This window comes from Marmota marmota, unplaced genomic scaffold (assembly GCF_001458135.2).
Source record: "Marmota marmota marmota unplaced genomic scaffold, marMar, whole genome shotgun sequence".
Taxonomy (NCBI): Eukaryota; Metazoa; Chordata; class Mammalia; order Rodentia; family Sciuridae; genus Marmota; species Marmota marmota.
In genome coordinates this window covers 19519815-19540748 of record NW_026000196.1, presented here as the reverse complement: position 1 = coordinate 19540748, position 20934 = coordinate 19519815, and the positions used below count along the sequence as shown (strand labels likewise).

Below are 20934 nucleotides of genomic sequence, written 5' to 3'. Positions count from 1 at the left end.
ACTTTAATCACCCACATCTTATATAAGTCAATAGGATTGGGACCAAATAAATATAAGTAGCTCAAATTTCCCAGTGAACAAAAAAAACCTGAAAATATTATGCTAAATGAAAGCAGTCAGACACACAAGGACACACGCTGTATAATTCCATTTACATGAGTTACCTACAATGGGCAAATTCATAGAGACAGAAAGTAGAATATTGGTTATCAGGGGCTGAGAGAAGGGAATAATGAGGAGCTATTGTTAAATAAATATAGAGTTTCCACTTGGGGTGATGAAAAAGTTTCAGAAATGGGTAGTAGTTATGGCTGCACACTGTGTGAATGTACTTAATGCCACTAAATTTTACACTTAAAAATGGTTAAAATGGTAAGCTTTATGTTGTGTCTATTTTTTCAGAATCAAAAAAGGGCTCTCACCTTCATAGGCAGAATAATATGATTTAATTGTCAACTCATGAGTCCCATCAAGTAAAAATGAAAAAAAAAAACAAGGTGCAAATTATCAATGAGATAATAGATTCAACATTGAAAATGGAGGAACATAATATATTGAAAATATATATAGATATCATAAAATATTTATAAAATACCAGAAACAAGGTGCAATGGCACACACCTATAGTCCCAGCAACTTAGCAGGCTGAGGCAGGAGAATTGCTTGAGCCCAGGAGTTTGAGACCAGCCTGGGAAACACAGTAAAGATGCCAGTTCTTAAAAAAAATACTGTAAACTATTTTATGCTTATGACTTTAAAAAGACTGAAAGTCCAAACAGATCACAACTCTGAAAAATGCAATATTTGCCAAAAATTACATTTATAAACATTAGCTGATTCAGAAAATGTAATTGGTGAATCTCTTCAAATCATCATGGAAGAGACAATTCTGTAGTCTATATATCTGCATACCCATTACAGAACATTAAAAAAAGAAAGTCTTATAAGTTTCCAAAATCACTACAATAAAGATTGGTCTCATTTACAAGTGATGATATTTCATTTACTACTTCTTCCTTTCCCTTTTCTGGCTGTATTACATATATATTGTCTTTTCATCTTGTTTCTCCTAATAGAAGTTCTGGCCATACCTTAGTTTTTCTTTGCTGTTATGAAGAAAAAAATTAAATATGCAGAAAGTAAAGAACATTTGTAAGTAATCTATGGATCAAAGTTAAAGTCTCAAGGGAAAATTTTTTTAATTAAGAGAAATGAATGAAAACAAAACATATCAAAACATGTGGGATACCACTAAAGCAATAATAGGAAGGAAATTTATAGCACTAGATACTTATATAAGAAACTAGGAGAGGAGCTAGGGATGTGGCTCAGCAGTAGAGCACTCACAAGGCCCTGGGTTTGATCCCCAGCACCACATAAAAATAAATAAATAATAAAGTTATTGTGTACAACTACAAAAAAAAATTGAAAAAAAAAAGAAAGAAACTAGGAGAGGCCTGAAATCAATAACCTATTTTTTTTCCTCAAAAAACTAGATAAAGGAAAGAGTAAAAAACCAACCCAAAGTGGGCAGAAGAATAAAATCAAAGATAAAGGCAGAAATCAGTGAAATATAAAACAAAACAATTGAGACAAAAAATTTTAAAAAGGAAGTGGTACTTTAACAAGATCCACAAATCTGAGAAGTCTCTAGCAAGATAAAAAGAAGATACAAATTGTGAGGCTCTGGAATGAAATAGGGATATAGCTAAAAGCCCAGCAGACATCAAATGGATAATGAGGGAATAATATGAAAATTCAACACAAATATATTTCACAACTTAAGTGAAATGGATTCAGCTGAAAAACAAACTCACATAATATAGAATAGATGATTTGAAAATCCTTGTAACTATTAAAGATGTTGGATCCACAATTTTAAGGCTCTCAAAAACAAACAAACAAATAAAAACCCAGATGATTTCATTGGAGGGTTATACCAAAGGCCTAAATTAACCTCAGTTCTTCCTGAAAAGAGGAAGGAAATTTCTCAACACATTTTATGAAGCTACTATTAGCTTAATACCAAAACCAGACAAAAAGAGTAGAGAACAAAACAAACAAATAAACAATAAAATGAAATGAACCAGGAAGAAAACAAGAGAAAATTCCACAACAAAATTATTTGCAAACTAAACCCAACAATGTATAAAGATGATTATATAACATGACTGAGTTATATTTATTCTAAGTATGTAAAACTGGTTGCATTTGAGAATCAGTGTAACCCACCATTAACATCAAGCTAAAGAAGGAAAACTATGTGATTATATCAATTGACAAGGAAAAATCTTTTGAAAAAAATCCAACATAAATTCATTTTTAAACTCATGCAAGTCAGGAAAATAAGAGGATGACCACATTTGAAATATATACTATACTTATATAACAAACACTATATCATATAACACACACGTGTGTGTTTCTGTTCATATGTATACCTATTATACATTTTATGTGTACAGGTATAATAATGTATGATATATACATTTTATACATATGCACACAAACAAACCCTATACCTAACATCACATGATGGTTGAAGGTTGGATGTTTTCCCTTTAAGATTAGCAATATAGTAAGCAGGTCTCTCTCATGACACTTATTCAACATAATACTGAACATTGTTGGCAGTGTAATAGGCAGGAAAGAGATATAAAAAGCAAACAGATTAGAAGCTGAGAAACAAATTATCTCTTCTTTTTGCAGATGCTATGACAGAATATGCAGAAGATCCCAAGGAATCTATCAAAAAACTCCCAGAACTAATGTGAAATCAGAAAGTTCTCAAGATAAAAACCAACAACAAAAATCAACTGCTTATACACATAGTAAAAATAAACAATCAGAAATTGAAATTAAATAAAGTTACCTAAAGAGGATGACACTTAAGTATACATTAAACAAAAGCATGGATAAGACCTATATGCCAAATACTACAAGATGCTGGTGAGATAAACTTTCAAATGGTGCATAAATGGAGAGACACACTCTGTTCATGCATTGGAAGACTCAAGATAGAAAGATGTCAATTTATTATAATTTGATCTGTAAGTTTAATATAATTCCTATAAAAACCTCAACAAGAGATTTTCTTTGTATGGGAAGACAGCATACACAAATAATTCACATGGAAAAGTACAACTTGTAGAACAACTAAAACAGTCTTGAGAAAACAGAATCAAGTGGGAGGAAACACTGTCCACTATTAAAGCTTATTATACAATGACAACAACCCAAACAGTGTGGCACTGTCAGAAGGAAAAAAATATAGATCAATGGGGCAAAATAGAGGACACAGAAATAAGTCCTTGCAAATACTCAGAATTGATTTTTATAAGGGCACAAAAGCAATTAAATAGAGGAAGGATAGACTTCTTAATAAATTATAGCAATCAGACAATGATAGGGAAAACAATGAACCCCAACTTCAACCTCATACCTTATGCACAAATTTATTCAAATGAGATTTAAATGGAAAATGTTAAACTACTGAATTTTGGGAGAAAAAATCCTGAAGATTATTAAGATCTAGTGCTAAGGAGAGTTCTTAGAGTTGCCACTAAAATCACCATCTAAATTGAGAAACCTTATCAAAATTAAACATCTTTGTCCTCTGAAAAGTCTATCTAAAAATGCTAAAGGAAAAGCTATAAAAAGGAAGAAAATATTTGTGAGCCACATATCTATCAAAGAACCATTATCTAAAATATAAGAAAAAATCTCAAAATTCATCTATTATAAACAAAGAAGTCAATTAGCCAATTGTCAAAACATGTTAACAATCATTTCACCAAAGAGTATATACAGATGGCAATGCAGCCCCTGAAAAGGTATTCAACACTATATAGGAGAGAAATGAAAAATAATACCAAAACACCGTATCACTACATACCAATAAAAATACTGACATCATCGATGATGGTGAAGATGCACAGTTTGTAGCTTCTTACAAAACCACATATTATTATCATATGATACTATTAATTGCACTGGGTACTATGAAAACTATGTTCACACCAAAAGCTATTATTTTATTCACCACAGCAAATAGCCAGAGTTGGCTCGGATGTCCTTCAACAGGAAAAGGTTAAAAGGCCATACATATACACCATGGAATATTACTCTGTGATAAAAAGAGGTGTAATAGGGATACATGAAGCAATTTGGATGAGTCTCTAAGGAATTAGGCTAAATGAAAAGAAAATGATTCCAAATGGTTATTACAACTGGAAAGCTACCTCCAAATATTTTCAAATTTGAAAAAGACAATTCCTAATAGTTATTTCTATAACGTTTTGGAAATGCAGAAGTTTTAGAATGGTGGACATATTAGTAGTTGCCAGGAATTAAGAACAGGGTGGAAAGGATGCAGATGTGGTTATAAAAAGGTCAACCCTAGGGATCCTTGTGTTGACCAGTATCCTGCCTGACTCTGGTGGTGGCTATACAAACCTGCACGCATGACAAAACTGCATAAAATTTATACAAAGAGTCACATACACAGACAGACAAATGAGTGCAAGCAAAACTAGGGAACTCTAAGGTGGCTTGCATCAATGTCAATACCCTGGTTGTGACTTTGTACTAGTATACTGTAGTTTTGCAAGCTGTCACCATTGAGGAAAATAGGATAAAATATACTGTGAATGTCTCTCTATTATTTCATATAATTTCATGTGAATCTACAATTGCCTCAGTAAAAATTTTAATTAAGTTTTTAAAAATTTACATTTACAATTCTAACCTTTTCCCTTTCTGTTGTAGAAACAAAGAATTTGTAAGTGCCATTTCCGTAGATAATCATTGTAGAGTACATTAAATATAAAACAAGTGTTTGTATTCATTTTCACAGGTTTCTTAGAGAGATTTTTCAGACTGGCACTAGGGAATAAAAGTCAGAGATATGTGATATATATAAATGATCTGATTAAAAACATTTCTACAATGAGAGAATTAATCATAGAGAGCTTCCAAGTTTCATTCTTGCTCTATAATTCTGTGTTCACTCTACTGCAATCTCAATTTAATCATTCATTACCTTCCATGTAAAATGAGAAGAGAAGCAGAAATAAATTGAAAGGTTTGATTTGTTATTTATTCTCTTCAACTCTCTCATGTATTGTTTTGCTCTAAATCTAAATGTTATTTTTTAATTCCATCCTCACCACCAGGTTTTGTCAACCTTTTAATTGAAACATTTAATTTCTTTTCCTATCCCTGAAAAACTGCTTGGCAACAGCTTGAGAAGCTGCTGAGGTCGGGGAGGGAACTGAAACATGGATGACTGCATAACCCTTTGAAGCACAGGTTCTACAAAACCTGGATGCCCTACTTAATTATAACTGGAAAAATGCTTTGCCACAAATCAGCAAAGGCACATAGCCTGAACCACTATTTTGAATTAATTATATCACAGCTTCCTCAAATTAGCCACAAAGAATCAAGAGCTGGAGAATACCAACAGTTCCAATAAAGATCTCGGTGATTTTCCCACAGTTGAGACAATCTTCAAAGAAATTGATAAGCTGATGCTAAAATTCAGACATCAAAACAATCTTGAGCCAGGTACAGTGGTACATGCCTATAATACTAGAGGCCCAGGGGGCTGAGGCAGGAGGATTGCAAGTTAAAAGCCGGCCTCAGCATCTAGCAAGACCCTAGGCAACTTAGTGAAACCCTGTCTCAGAATAAAATATAAAAAGGGCTGGGGATGTGGCTCAGTGGTTAAGCATCCCTGGGTTAAAGTACCAATAGCAAAAAATAAAATCATCTTGAAAAAAACAAAATAGGAGGACTCACACTTTCTGATTTCAAAATTTACTACAAAGCAATAGGAAACAGGACAGCATGGGAGCAACACAAGGAGAGTCCTACAGAACAATGGAGTCAAATTCAGAGTCTGGAAATAAATATCTATGGTCAACTGATTTTCAAAAGGAGATTCAGGACCATTCAAAGAAAAAAGGACAGTCTTATAAAAAAAAATGGTAGTAACAATTCACAATAGCTAGACTGTGGAGCCAACCTAGATGCCCTTCAATGTATGAATGGATAAAAAAAAATGTGGCATATATACACAATGGAATATTACTCAGCATTAAAAAATAATAAGATCATGGCATTTGCAGGGAAATGGATGGCATTAGAGCAGATTTTGCTAAGTGAAGTTAGTCAATCCCCAAAAAACAAATCCTGAATGTCTTCTCTGATATAAGGGGGGTGACTCAAAATGGGGAAGAGAGGAAGAACATGGGAAGAAGATTACCTCTACTTAGGGAAGAGGGGTGGGAAGGAAAGGGAGAGAGAAAGGGAATTGCATGGATGGTGGAAGGAGAACCTCATTGTTATACAAAATACATGTATGAAGATGAGAGAAAGAAAAAAAAAGAATAGTGTTACCCTAGATTAAGTAGAGAGAAGTGATGGGAGGGGAGGGGATGGGTTGGGGAGATAGGAAGGATAGTAGAAGGAAACAGACATTATTATTACTGTGTGTATATATGTGACTGCATGACCAATATGATTCTGCAACCTGAATACTCAGAAAAATGAGAAATTATATCCCATCTGATTCAATGTATGATATGTCAAGATCACTGTACTGTCATGTGTAAGTAAGTAAAACAAAATCATCAGGAATATGAAAAGAAAACCTATAAAACAGAGTAAAATATTTGTAAATCATGTATCCAATAAGGAGTTTGTTTCAAGTATATAGAAGGAACTCTTAAAACCCAATAATAAAAAGGCAATTCAATTTTAACATAGGCAAAGGACCTAACAGACATTCCTCCCAAGAAGATATACAAATGGGACATGAAAAGAGGCTGAGAATCATTAGTTACTAGGGAAATGAATGTACATGGATAGATGAATGAATAAGCGAAATGGGGTATTATTCATACCATGGAATATTATCCAGGCATACAAAGAATGAAGAAGTGCTGATACATGCTACAGTAGACATGAACCTTGAAAACATGTTCAGGGAAAGAAACCAGTCATAAAAGACTACCTATTAAGTGACTTCAGTCATTGAAAATTGAGAATAGGGAAATTTATAAACACAGAAAGTACATTAGGACTGGGATGAGGGAAGGAAAGTTATAGCTAAGAGGTACAGGGTTTCTTTCTAAGGTGAAATTTACTATGATGATGTTTGCAAATATCTGTGAATATCCTAGAAACCATGGAATTAAATGGACGGGTTGTGAGTTGTGTGATTTGTGACATCTCCTAAAGCTGTTTTTCAAAACTGATCATTTAATAAACCACTCTTACAAACAATACCAACCTGCTCTAACACATTCCTGCTTCAAGAAATTTCATACCCCAACAAGGGAGAAAACAGTCTCTCCACAAAACCATAACCCATTGTCCATCTTGGATGGACTTGGAAATAAGGTTAAGGTGAAAATTATAAAAACAAAGCACTTCCCGACTTCTTCCTTTGCCACCAGATACTTGATTGTCTTTTATCACTGGTTCCTGGGGTTGTAGGAAAAGTCCTTTGCTAATTACTTTTTAGGGAAGGGGGCAACTTCACCTAGCAGAAATTATACATCTCACATGGGAGGCACACCCCAGGGAGAGGCTGAGATCAAGTCATGGATCAGAAAAACAGACAGAAAGAAGGCAGCAAGTAGCTTTTCTTCCAAAGCCTATATAGGTGTCAGATCGCTCTGGACCACCCCTCTTTTGCTCTAGGGGACACAGGTATACACCAGAAAACTTGGACAGGACTAGAGACATCCAATTAGTGTGTGGATCTTAGGCACTGGCAGATCAGGGCACTCATGCTTTACTGCTAACAAGGAGAGACCACACTGTCCCTACAATGTGACGAATCTGATTAAAAACAACATGGGATCAGAAAAACACTGATGTAGCAATGGGTAAACACAATATAACTCATGCAATTATTTGTTCACAGGGAAACATCTTTTCCCCCACTTGCCTGCTTGATGAGGCTGGGAAAAAAAGTGCCCATGCTCTTTACAAATTGCAAGCTGCAACACTGAAGTGTTGGCTGAGATTCCTTATCACTCTTTTCTAAATAAGAGAGTTTCTCCCATGTATCCAAATACTTATTTTGTCCAAAAATAAAAAGAAATATTCTTTACCTCCATGATTCAGGGATTCATATTCTCACCTCTCTTAATTGTTAGCATAATTCTAAAGTTCAAGTGCTCTAAAAAACAGAAGTGCAATGATACGCTAGTGGTTAAGAGCACAAGTTGGATTATGATACCAGCATATGCTAGCTGCATGACTTTAGTACAATTACTTAACACCCAGGTCTCAGTTTACCTACCTATAAACAGGGACAAAATAATAACTGTTTCCTATTCAAATTTTCCAGGAGTAAATAAATGAACTCATGTAAACTGTTAAAAGCAGCCCCGTACACAGCAGGTGCTCAATACAGGGAGCAACCATCACCATCATCACTCCCATGCAACAGATAGTTTTCTTTTTGAATAAAAATAATCAAAAGCATATTTTAAGCTTATGTCTGAACATATAATAAAATGAGTCAAATATATGTCTTTTGTATAATTTTCACCTCCATTTCTAATTCTAATTCTGGTGACAATACCAAGTAGGACAAATATTTTAGGTTAGTCTATACTACAGTGTTGGAGGTTTTAATTATTAAAAAAAACAGTGTCTGACTATATATCCAAATTTACCAGATATAATGACAAGAATGTGTGTTCACTGAGCCCAGGCTTATGATAGAAATTCAATGGAAATGACTCAACACTTCTCAGCACAGGTAAATATAGTACACTCTGGTAAGGATACCCTGCTATATTTGAAAGAACAAAAGACATCCTACTTATACTTACATGGTATATCTAAAACATACCATAGAGAGGGGAAAATGTCCCATACAAATGTAAAGAGTATAAATTTACATGTATAAAAATAAAATTATATGCTTGGGTATGTATATATACATGTGCATCAGTACATATGTATACAAAAAAGACCTTCATATATTATGAAGTAATTGCCCATGTGACAGAGAATGGGAGGTGAAGACAGAGATTTCCAGTCATTTTCAAACTTAGTGTTACTTGCATATTTTCTAAAGAGAATCAATTTATATTTTGTTTCATATTTTAAAAAGAAAGAGAAGCTAGTGTCATTTCATTCAAGACAGAATACTTACCAACATATATAATGCTCTAGATTATGTCAAATTACATTTGAAAAGCATTCTATTATACTTTCATTTAAAGACACAGTAAGAAAAGCATGACAGTAAATCCAAAACTTCTGCAGAATGAATTGAAAGAATTAGGTCATTAAAAATAAGGATTTAAACAAATTTCATGCTGTCATGTTTTGATGTCCATGAAGCCCTAAATTAAACAGAACACAGTGAGGCATTTAAAGGGTATTTGAAAAAAGAAAAAAGCCAATGCATTTTCATATAATTAATTTAACTAAATCAGTATGCTTATTTAAAATCCCAAAATGATTTTTTTTAACTTCCTATAGGGGCTCTTAGGAAAGGAACAGTTGGGATGCACTCCCTGAGTGAGTCCCTTGCATGTGCTCCCTGCCAGCACTGGTTCCAGGCAGGCCTGGATGCACGACAAGGCACCACACAGCTGTGGCCTTCTGCTTTGTGCAGCTCTGGCAGAGAGGGAGTCATGGGAAATGACAGCACTTGAAGGAAATGAGGCCAAAAAATGAGAGAACAGCACAGGTGGGCAGCTTCTCAAGAAAGGGCAATGAAGAAAGGCTCTGCCATTTATAAAGCACCAAAGCACCGAATCTGAAATCTAGAGGATTTGAGGAGCCTCGGTGTACCTGGCAGGAGGAAGAGCATCTGTGGGGAAGCACCTGGGAGCAGCCTAAGGTAAGGTACCCTACCCTAGCTCAGCTTATGATACAGGTGGGGTCAGATCAGCGAGGAGTGAACTTATAGTAAGTTCTCTCCAGGGACAGACACACAACTGAATGAATTCTGAACCCAACAAATGGAAAATATATGTTTTGTTTTCGTTCTTAACAGAAACCTGCAAAACATACTCCAAAACTAGTTCTGTACAAAGTACAGAAAATTTTACCAGGTTATAAAAAATAGAAATTAGAGGCCATATATTTTCATGGGACAAAGAAGAGCAAAAGAAAAAAAAGCCTAGCCACCCAAGAAGCTGAGAACATTAATTTAAGTAATGCTTACATTAAAGAGAAAAGTAAAAGTTAAATTTACAAACTATTTAGAATTAACTCAATCAGAGCACTGTGTATTAGTAGCACCCACAGGAAAAACTGCAAACTATAAAAATAATAAAAGCTATAAAAACAATATTGCTACTGTCACTCAACTGAGAAAGGTAGAAAATGAACAAAACATGTCTTAAAAAAATAGAAAGGGCCAGGCATGGTGGCACACCACTGTAATCCCAGTGGCTTGGGAGGCAGAGGCAGGAGGATTGCAGGTTCAAAGCCAGCCTCAGCAAAAGTGAGGCACTAAGCAACTCAGTGAGACTCTGTCTCTAAATAAAATACAAAATAGGGCTGGAGATGTGGCTCAGTGGTCGAGTGCCCCTGAGTTCAATCCCAGGTACCCACCCCCCTGCCAAATAGAAAAGACTAATAAGATAAAAACATAATCAATGAAACCTTGTTAAATAAAACTAATGGTTATTTCTTGGGGGAAAAACAACTTTAAGAGATACTTCAGCTCAACAGAGAGAAAACAAAATTTTGATGTACAAGTAATTATTTAAGAAAAAGGTTTTAGTTTTATTAAGATACAATTCACTGATTTAAAGTGTATAGTTCATAGGTGTTCAGAATATTCAGAGTCATACAACCACAATCAATGTTAAGACATCTTCATTACCCCCAAAAGAAACTCTGTACCCTTCTCCTAAACTCCCCATTTCTTCTCAAGCTCTAGGCAATCAATAGTCTACTTTTAACTCCAAACATTTGCTAAAAGGTTTATTTTTAAATTATAAAATGATATTAAGTTTTATGTCCATTTTATAGCATTAAAATAAAAAAATCAGAAAAACCCATGTGAAATAGTGTTAGGAAGACATGTGTTAGGAAGACAAAAATCACTTTAAAATATAAGGAAAACTTCAGATAGCACAATGATCACTGAAAAAATTTTGAAAGCAGCCAAATCAACTCCCCCAAATTAAAAAACCCTCAGTAATTCCTAGGTTATTTAAACTGTGTCAGAGCATAGGACTAGCTGAATATAACCTATTTCATTTTGAAAACTAAGCATGATTCAGATATGAAAACTAGACAAGGATAGCATCTAAAGACAAACAGTGAGTCAATCTCATCTAAGAATTTGGATGCAAAACTCTTAAATAAAATATCAGCAAAATAAATGCAGCATAATATGTGTACCTTAAGAGCATCAGGACCAAGGAGGCCTGTTTCTGTGGTACAAAGGTGATGCGGTGTTAAGAAATCTATTAATGTAAATCACTGCATTAATGAATCAAAGCAGGAAAGTCATAGGATCATTTCACAGATGTTGGAAAGATGATGATAAAATTTACAAGCATCTTGATTAAAAAATAAAATCTTAGAAAGTCAGGTGAAAGGAAATGCCTTATATTAAAAAGGGCATCTCTTAGAAGCTGATAGCATACCTCTTATTAAATCAAGAGCAATCTTGAGAAAGTCAGGAATAAATCATGGATGAAATAAAATACCATTGCTAGTCAATCTTTCCCTCCATAAACCCTCAAAAAGAGTAAAGGGTACATCAGGCCTGGGTTGTATAAGGTTGCCTGGAAAAATGACCTGAAAGTCTTATGTTCTCATATCACTGCTTCTTTCCTTGGACACTAGAACTGAGATCTCCGGAATGTCCAGTTCACTTGGCTATTGTGTAGAGTGCACCTGGACCATAACTGTGCATTGCCACACATAACCTGGGCCTCTGTGACCCCCAAAGTGTTATGAAAACAGCTGTGGGAAATTGAGGCTGTGGTTTCTGGGCGACTGTCATCTGGGAGAACAGCGCACACTCCCTGTGGGTGCAGGGCAGATGCAGACACTGGTCTCCAGGTGACGTGGAGATGCTGCCCCCGCTGTTTCTCCTGTCCTCTGTCCTCTGTAGCTCATGGTTAGATAGACTAACAGACCATCTCTCAGCATCATACTTGGCAGTGGGTCATTAAGAGGTTCCCATGAACTTCAGGAGAAAGAAGCGAATGAGGAAGTGCCATTATCTAACACTATTTTAACAGATTTAATCAATGCCACTAGACAGAACAAAACAAGATCCCCAAACCCTGGAAGGTGGGAGATAGTATTTTAATTATTTATTATGGAATCAAAGGTTCAATTGTACATTCAACTCCAAGTACCATGATGTAGAAGTAATAAAAAAAATCCTATCTCATATACCACAAGTAGCCTCCTATAATATAAAATACCAATTTAAAAAATGTACCCACCAGAACAAAATACTTCAAATACTTAATACTAAACTTAAAAATATAGGTCTACCTGTATATTTTTAACATTAGAAACATGTTCTGATATTTATAACAACATAAATCCCAGATGCATGAAATTTGTAAGGTTTTTTTTAAAAAACCATAATCCTAAAATACTGGGGAGAAAGCGAGAAAATTATAATCTTAGAGTGGGAAAGGCTTTTCTAGGAAAACCACATGACCCAGAAACCATAAGTGTAAAATGTTAAGAATAAATAAAAAAACTTTCCCACAGAAAGAAAACCATTAAAAACCTCAAAATGCTAACAATAAATTTTGAAAAAATATGTATCTGCAACACATGAAACCATGGTCAGTTTTCTTAATATAGGAAGTGTATTTATATATCAATTATAAAAATCAACCCAAGAGAAAAAATAGACAATATACAGATACTGGCAATTAATAGGTAATGAAATATATGCAACATAAAGATGATCAACTTCACTTTCATTAAAGAAATGAATATTATATAATAAAATCTTAAATTTTTGTTAGATTGGCAAAGACAAAAAAATTCTGGTAATATAAAAGTGTGCACGGATCTGGGTAATCAGGCACAACCCCATTTTGTTGGCAAGGGTGTAAGATGGTGCCTCAAATTGGGAGGACAGTTTAGGAATAATCTTATAAATTTAAAGTGGATGCACATGCATTGACTACAAGGACCCTCTTGCTAATTTCTTCTCTAGGTTGGTTTGCACATTCCTATCTTCTTCAATAATACACACTCAGCACCTGGGCCAGCTCCCCAGCAGTGCCAGTACCATTCAATACTGGTTGAGTAATGAATGTATGCAAAGGGTAATATTCTCAACCATGTTCATTTCAGCAAAAGACTAGAAACATCTCCAACCTTAAGAGGGTGGTTAAATAAATTATCATGCATCCATTCAGTGGAATTCTCTGCTGTTCTGTAATACTCAAGAAGATCTCCAAGTATTGATGTGCAAATGTCACCAAGCTACATGGTTGACTGCCAAAAGCAACGTGACTAATGATGTGCAGAGTGGACCCCCATGTGATATATACACAAAAATATGCATAGAAAATGACTGGGGAGTTTCTTTAAACATGTTAGCAGTGGCTACTTCTGGAAGAGAGAGGTCCTAAAAGTCTAGAAAAAAAGAATTTACTTTTGCCAGGTGCTGTGGTACACACCTGTAATTGCAGACGCTCAGGAGGCTGAAGGAGGATGATTACAAGTTCAAGGCCAGCCTGGGAAACTTGGTGAGAGCCTGTCTCAAAATTTTAAAAAAATATATTAAAAATTAGAGCTGGGGATATAGCTTGGTGGTTGAAACATTGTCTCGCATGCATTAAGGCCCTGGATTCAATCCTGGGCGTTATTTTTTAAAAAGTATTTTATTTTTCCTGTATTTACTTTTTTAAAAAAAATATTTTTTGCTTTAGTTGTAGATTGACACAATAGCTTTATTTTATTTATTTATTTTTATGTGGTGCTGAGGATGGAACCCAGTGCCTCACATGTGCAAGGCAAGCGCTCCACCACTGAGCTACAACCCCAGCCCTGTATTTACTTTTGATGGAGAGAAACTAGCTAATTTTAAATCACACAGAGTGAAAAGATACAAATACTATACAACCATATGGAAATGTAGTAGGTATTTTAAAGAAAAACAAAAACTAGAGTGAAGAACTTAAAAAATATTTAGATAAACCAAAGCATATGCTATGTTCTTGTATGGGAAAACATGACAGTGTTTAGATGTTAATTTTCCTTCAAGGTAAGGTATAAATATAACATGATTCCAAGTCAAATCTCAAATTCATTCCTTCTGAGTCTTTAATAAAAGAAAAAAAAAACCTAAGCTCATTTAGATGACTAAACAAATTTTTAGGAAGTAGATTAAAATCTGGGATGGGTGGGTAGGGTCCAGCGTGCCCTACCAGCTATTAGAAAAGATTGCTCCCTCCTCAACTGTGTCTTCCATGGACTTTGACTCAAAAGCAAATGGATCAAGAGGTTAAGAATCATTGGAATTGCTCTCTTCTGCAGAACTGTATCTTGTGGGTTTCAGGGTTCCTGCTAAAGATTTCTCTCTGATTAAGAATCCTGAACCAACAGAAGCTTCCTTAGCAACCAGTTTCTAAGATTGGTCTCTAGATCCCTCAGTTGTTTTATAGGCCCCATATATACATATATAAACAAACCTAACCTTATGTATACAAACAGAGATATGAAAAATTGTGGTATATATGTGTATTAAGAATCATAATGCAAAAAAACCACAAAATACATGTATAAAGGCATAAATTGGCATGAACATTCTTTATTTACAGAGATATAAAAAATTTTGCCCTATATGTGTAATAAGAATTGTAATGCTTTCCACTGCTGTCATATATTTAGAAAAAGTAAAATCAATAAAAGATCAGAAAAAAGAACTTTGGTTCTGTTATTGTTGCTTGATACATAGGACTCTTCATGATTCAGGTGGTATTTCATATCACAAAGGATGTACTAGGTTACTCAGAAAATGATTTTAGGAAAACTGCCTAACCATGCGGGGAGAAAAAAGTTAAATTTGTCAAATATATTTCTGAATACTGGAGAGTTACTATCGAAAAATAAGAGTACCCCATAACCAGTGATGACTGGGGTAAAACGATCTTGGGAAGGAAAAGGTTTTCTTCAAAATGACTCTAAGGTAATGGCAGAAAGGAGAACATTGCTAAGTTTGAATATAAAAAAATCAAAACCTTTTTTTGTGTCAAAAAATAAAGTTAAAATGCAAACAATAATATACAGGAAATGTAATTGTCCAATATAAGCCAAAGGATTAAAACTATGATAAAGAAAAGATGGATTAAACTAGGTGAAAGAATTATGAGTGTGTTTTGTTTTCTGAATTTTCATGTAATTTTTGTAACAGGAAAATGCATACTTTTAATCTATCATGTTTTATAGGTTTTATCTAATTTAATAGCCTATTAAAAAACCTCAGACAGGTAAACATGTGTAACAGGACATGAAAAGAAAGTTAAGAGAGAAGGCGGCTTATGTGAAGTCACCTAATAGTAGGTCATGAAGCCATGGCTTCCATTGTAGATTGTTAACTCCAAATCCAGAACTCTTTCTACTGCCTGCATTGCCCCTAAGCAAGTGAGGATACTGGTCTGAAGCTCTGAAATTACTGGCCTTGTTTGAGCCATGGCAGAGAGACACCTAGGATCAAGCTCGAAGTAGGATAAATACTTAAGATTCCAATTACCATCTAACCAAAGAGATGCTGGAGAGTGCAAAGGTGTGCACATCTGTGGGTGTTATGATGTTCTTTTCACTGATTTGTGGGGGTACTGAAGACAGAAGGAACAGAGGAAACAAGATCTTCCTTCTTTATCCTTTCCTGCAGCAACAAGGTAGTGAAATTAAGATCAATGAGGGGGAAACCCTTAAGGACTAGGCATGATATATGGGCCTCGCCTCATTCCTTTCACTTTGCTTCTTTCATACAGGGCTTTGCACTGGAAAATAAGAGTCCAAGAACAAATAGCCAATCCCTTTCTATTTGTTTATATATAGTCACTAAAGACATTATATATAGGCCACCGTATTTTACCATATTTGTGACACCTACTATTTAGAATAAAGAGGATGACCAAGTTATGGATACAGAATGGCATGTCATCCTTCTGACAGAGATGGAGATTCATGTTGAGCCAGCCTTTAGTAATCAACAGGGAAGACTGCAGCACACAGAGGAAACTTCTGTGCACATGGTATTGGGTGAAATCTGATCAGTGTTCTCTAGGCCACATCAAACAGAAAATAACAATATTAAGCTCCAACAATTACTTTTTGTAACTCAGTAGGTGCTTCAGCATTGAGAATGGACAAGGAGGCATGGCCTTGCTTCAGAAAAACTTCTGGCAATTCACTACTGACTTCTCAGAACCACAGCCAATAGGGCAGAGCAGGTACATGTGCAGCTGTAGACCAACATGGCTCTGAAAGGGAGCCTGGTGTTGTCTCCAAGATAAAGAAACAAATGCCAATGCTCCTGTACTCAGGAATCACAGTCCAATCAGGAGTCCAAGAAGATCCATATTTGAGTGCACCATACACACTTCAGTTGCTGTCCCAGCCAGATGAATACATTGCAATTATGAGTTATTGTGGTTTTATTCTCTTTTGTTTGGAGGTACTGGGGATCAAACTCAGGGCAAGTGCTCTAAGTGTGCCTCAAAATTAAAGGGCCAGTTTTATCCAATAAACAAACCCTTTACAAAGTACATAGCATACTGTCTACAATTTCCTAAAAAAAATTCTCTTTTTAATTGAAAAACTGAGAACTATATTGTTTTGATGCACTCATTGTCAAGCACTTAAAATTTACTTGTAAGAATGATTTTTAAAAATTCAGTGCAAATAAAAATTAACGCAACCAATATTAAAATATAATAGTCACTGAAGACATTTATTGCAAAATAGCACTACACTGAGGTCCTTAAAAATATACTATTAGGTCTAGGGATATAGTTCAATGGTAGATTGCTTGCTTGGTATGTGTGAAACCTGGGTTGAAGACCCAGTACTGCAAAAATAATAAAATAAAATACATTTATTAGTAACTGATTTAAAGGTTGAATAAGTTTTAATTGGAGGAATTTATAGAAATGAAAAAACTTCACTGAAATTCCTTAAACAAACAGAAAACTGATGAATGAATTGAAAGTTTATAAGAACTCAAAAGTACAATAAAATTATTTTTAAATAGCTCTCATGCAAAATCAAAAATCAAAGGCTATGACCTCTGTGAATAAAGGTTTCCATTCATTACTCACCAACTGGCAGCCTTCTAGGGAGTTGACTAGCTGAGCATTCTGACAGGAAAGGATTGAACCAGCCAAATTCAGCATTACACACACTGCAGAAAGCAGCATGAAAAAGGTTATCTGGAAATAAACCAAACAAAAAATTGATTATTCATTTGGAGAGGATTAGAGAAAAAAGACTTGGTTTTAAGAAGGCTTTTGATTGATCACATAATTATGTTAATAACATGTGTTTTAAAGGAAAGTATTATTATGTCCAACATTTCAATGCACATTAACTTATAGAAAAGGTAAACTCTGTGAAAAGCCATAGCAAGCTGCTCTGATTTTTACTTGAAACCTATTATGCTAAAATATTTCAGAAGCTAGACTTGAAAATTCTTTACATTCTATAGTCTCAGTAGTCATAAATTATGGAGAAAATCATGTGAAAAAATATATTCATTAGAAGAACTGTAAGTTTATTTTTTTTCCATTTTATTACGGGAAATTCCACACATGTACAAAACCAGAGAGAATAGTATAATAAAGCTCCAGGTCTTCATCACCTACCTTCAAAAATTAATCACTCATGGCCAATTGTTTCTTTGTCCCTCCCCTCCGGAATATTTTGCAGCAAATAGAATCTTATCCTTACAAATGGTAATGTATGCTTCTAAAGTAATGATACTTTTTGAAAATATAATCAAAATACTGTTTTGTCCATAATACTTATTCACTAATATCAAATGTTCAAGAGTTTGCATTTCCCCAAGTAATTCCCATATTTTTCATTTTGAAACAGCTTACATAGGATATAGTGAACAGAGTACAAGTGGTTTGTTCTAAATCTTAGGCAGCTTTTAATCTATGAGTTTCTCCCTTTATTGTTTTTGTTTCCTTGAAAGTTATCAAAGAAACAATTTGTCCCACAGAATTTTCTGCAGCTTAAACTTTCTAATGTAGCCTTCTATCACTTATTGTTTGTCTAGCATCTGTGTGTCTTATAATTTGGTGGTTTGGTGATTACATCTAGACCAAATACATACTAATACATACTAATAAAAGGTAGATATTGTCTTTGTGTGATGTTAGCAGCTTTTGGGGAGAGGCAGTGCTGGGGATCAAACTCAAGGTTTCTGAGCATGCAAGGCAAATGTCCCAACAGTCATTTCTGATGATGGAAAAGGTTCTTAAATTAGTTTATTATAGTTTCCAAAATAATGCTAGTCTGATTCTTAGTAGGAATACATCTATAGACAGAGACTTTCCTTCATCAATAGTTTTGTTTTTTTAAGGTATAGAGTTCATACAGGAAAAGAATGAGATATATTTTTTCTGTTCATTTTCCAAATTTTGAAATAATTAGTTGCTATAATGCTCAAATTACATGGTTATATGGTTAAGTAACACTCTGCTGCACTTATGGAAATAATTATTCCACATCTAATAAAACACCTTTTTGTGATCAAGAATAATTTTTAAGAATAAAATGATAAAAAGGAAGGAAACTGTCAGAAAAAAGTTGTTAAAGACTTTGAAATGGGCAACAATAAAAATAAAAATATCTTGCTAGGGTGCACTTCTGAACTATTTGTGCCTTTCATTTTCTATATTATATTTTTAAATTCTGAAAGTTGTAGAAAATTTATAGGTGTGCAAACAATTTTTGACAATATGAATAAATGAATTCTATCTGGTGTAACATAACCGATTATCACCCTATAGATAATAACTAATTTTATATATTTATACATTTCTGCACTTTTGATTGCCTATGTATACACACAATATTTGAATTCTTTGTTGTTGTAGTTTTCAGTACTGAGAACTGAATCCAGAGGTGGTCTACCACTGAGATACAACCCTATCCCATTTGATTTTTTTTATTTTGAAACAGGGTTTCACCATATTGCCCAGGCTGATCACAAACTTGCCATCTTCCAGTTTCAACCTCCCAAGTAGCTGGGATTACATGCATGTGCTACTGTACCTGGCTTTGAATTCTCCTTTGAACAGCTTGTATTGTCCTTTTGTTTTCCTCATTAAACAAGGAATTAAATATAATCTTTAACATATGTTTATTATAAAAACATAGTTGGCTTCAAAGGTAACTAATGAGATATTTTGTTTGGTATCTGTGTCTCTGGTCATATGAAACAGAGACATAAATGCTCTCTGTTGCAATCAATGATACCAATAGCCAGAGAGTCCTCTAATAGATTGATAGCTTTCTTACTTCCAGGCTCTTTGAGGCTCCAGGATCATCTTATATATTTCCTTGCTCACATATAGAGTCATTTCTATAGTAAGTGCAGATTCCTTTTAATGACAGTGGTATTTAGATAATTATAATTTTTGTTATAGAAACTCCCTTTGCTATTTGGATGGTCATTGTTTTCAATCTTTTCAGTTGTCAAACATGAGTTCATAATGATGTTTCTGATTCAAATTCTAACCTACAGGGTTTTTATTTAACTACATCAATTTTCTACCTTTCAACTATGTTGAAAAGCTTTGTTCTCAACATGATTATGTATTGCATTCAATTCTATAATACCCAACAACAGTTTCAAAATAACAGTGCCAATAGAACCACCAAAAGGATGACTACTGAAAACAGTTTGATATTGATATTTCTTTTTATCTTTAGAGTACAGTTCACAAAGAAGAGTCAAATTATGATGTTATAAACTCAAATGTTTCCTTTCTTATTGTGTGGTTATGCTATACATTAGGAACCTGAATTCCTTTGTTTTATTTAATCTTTTACTAGTCATTGTTCCTAAAACTGATTTCATAATTATATAAAAGGAATCCAAAGTTAAATCAATAAAAGAATAAAAGAAGTTTCAAATAAATCCAGTCATTAATCTGTCTTCTCTCTTCCTCTCCTTCCTCTTATTTATTAAAAGGTAATCATTTATGTTTAAATTTTATATTCTATCCTTTTATCATTTGATTTTTCATTGAAGGCAAGAATGGCATAATACATACATTTTCTCCACCTATTTTGCACTTAATATAGACACTTCCAAAAAAGTATATAGAAATGCCCTGTCTTCTCTTTTATCACTGTCTAGAATAATCAGATCCTTATTGATAGACATTTGGGCTCCTAAGTATTTTGTTATTTGCAATGTATTTAGTATTGCAATAAATAGCCTTGTTCATACATCTTTTTATTTATTTGCCAGGCTGGATTTGGGATATAGTCTTAGAAGCAGGTTTACAGGACAGAAAAATACATCCATGTCTTGCTAGATGCTACCAAATTCCCCATCACAGGATTGGAACCATTTTTCATTCCCATTAGCAATATGTGAAAGTGGTAAGGTCTTAATTTATCTGATAATGGCTAAAAAGGAATGTTTTAGTTATATCAAATATAGAAAGACATTAGTATTACCATTATCTACCATAAGTACATCTCCCCCAAATGAAGCAAAATTCATTTTACCTAAAAAGGTACTTGTAGGATAGAAAATGAAACAATGTATTTTGTTCATTTAGGAAATAGTTCAAGTTCATGATATTAGTAATTATTTCAGAGATAGTTTTAATAACTGTGACCTATCACTGCATCCTGTGGGAAAGTTTAGCTACACAGAAAAGTGTCAAAATTAATTTTAAGTTACAAGAGCACTACAGTATAATT

The 20934-nt window shown here is 34.1% G+C and overlaps 1 protein-coding gene across 2 annotated transcripts in view; it reads right to left on the bottom strand.

Moving 5' to 3' along the window:
- The window catches only part of Entrep2 (endosomal transmembrane epsin interactor 2), a 410933-nt gene that overhangs the window by 83198 nt on the left and 306801 nt on the right, over positions 1–20934 (bottom strand). For both annotated transcript variants that reach the window (XM_048790382.1, XM_048790381.1), the window contains exon 3: positions 17307–17417. In XM_048790382.1, coding sequence (XP_048646339.1) covers positions 17307–17417 — 111 coding nt within the window. The remainder of the gene's footprint in view (positions 1–17306; positions 17418–20934) is intronic.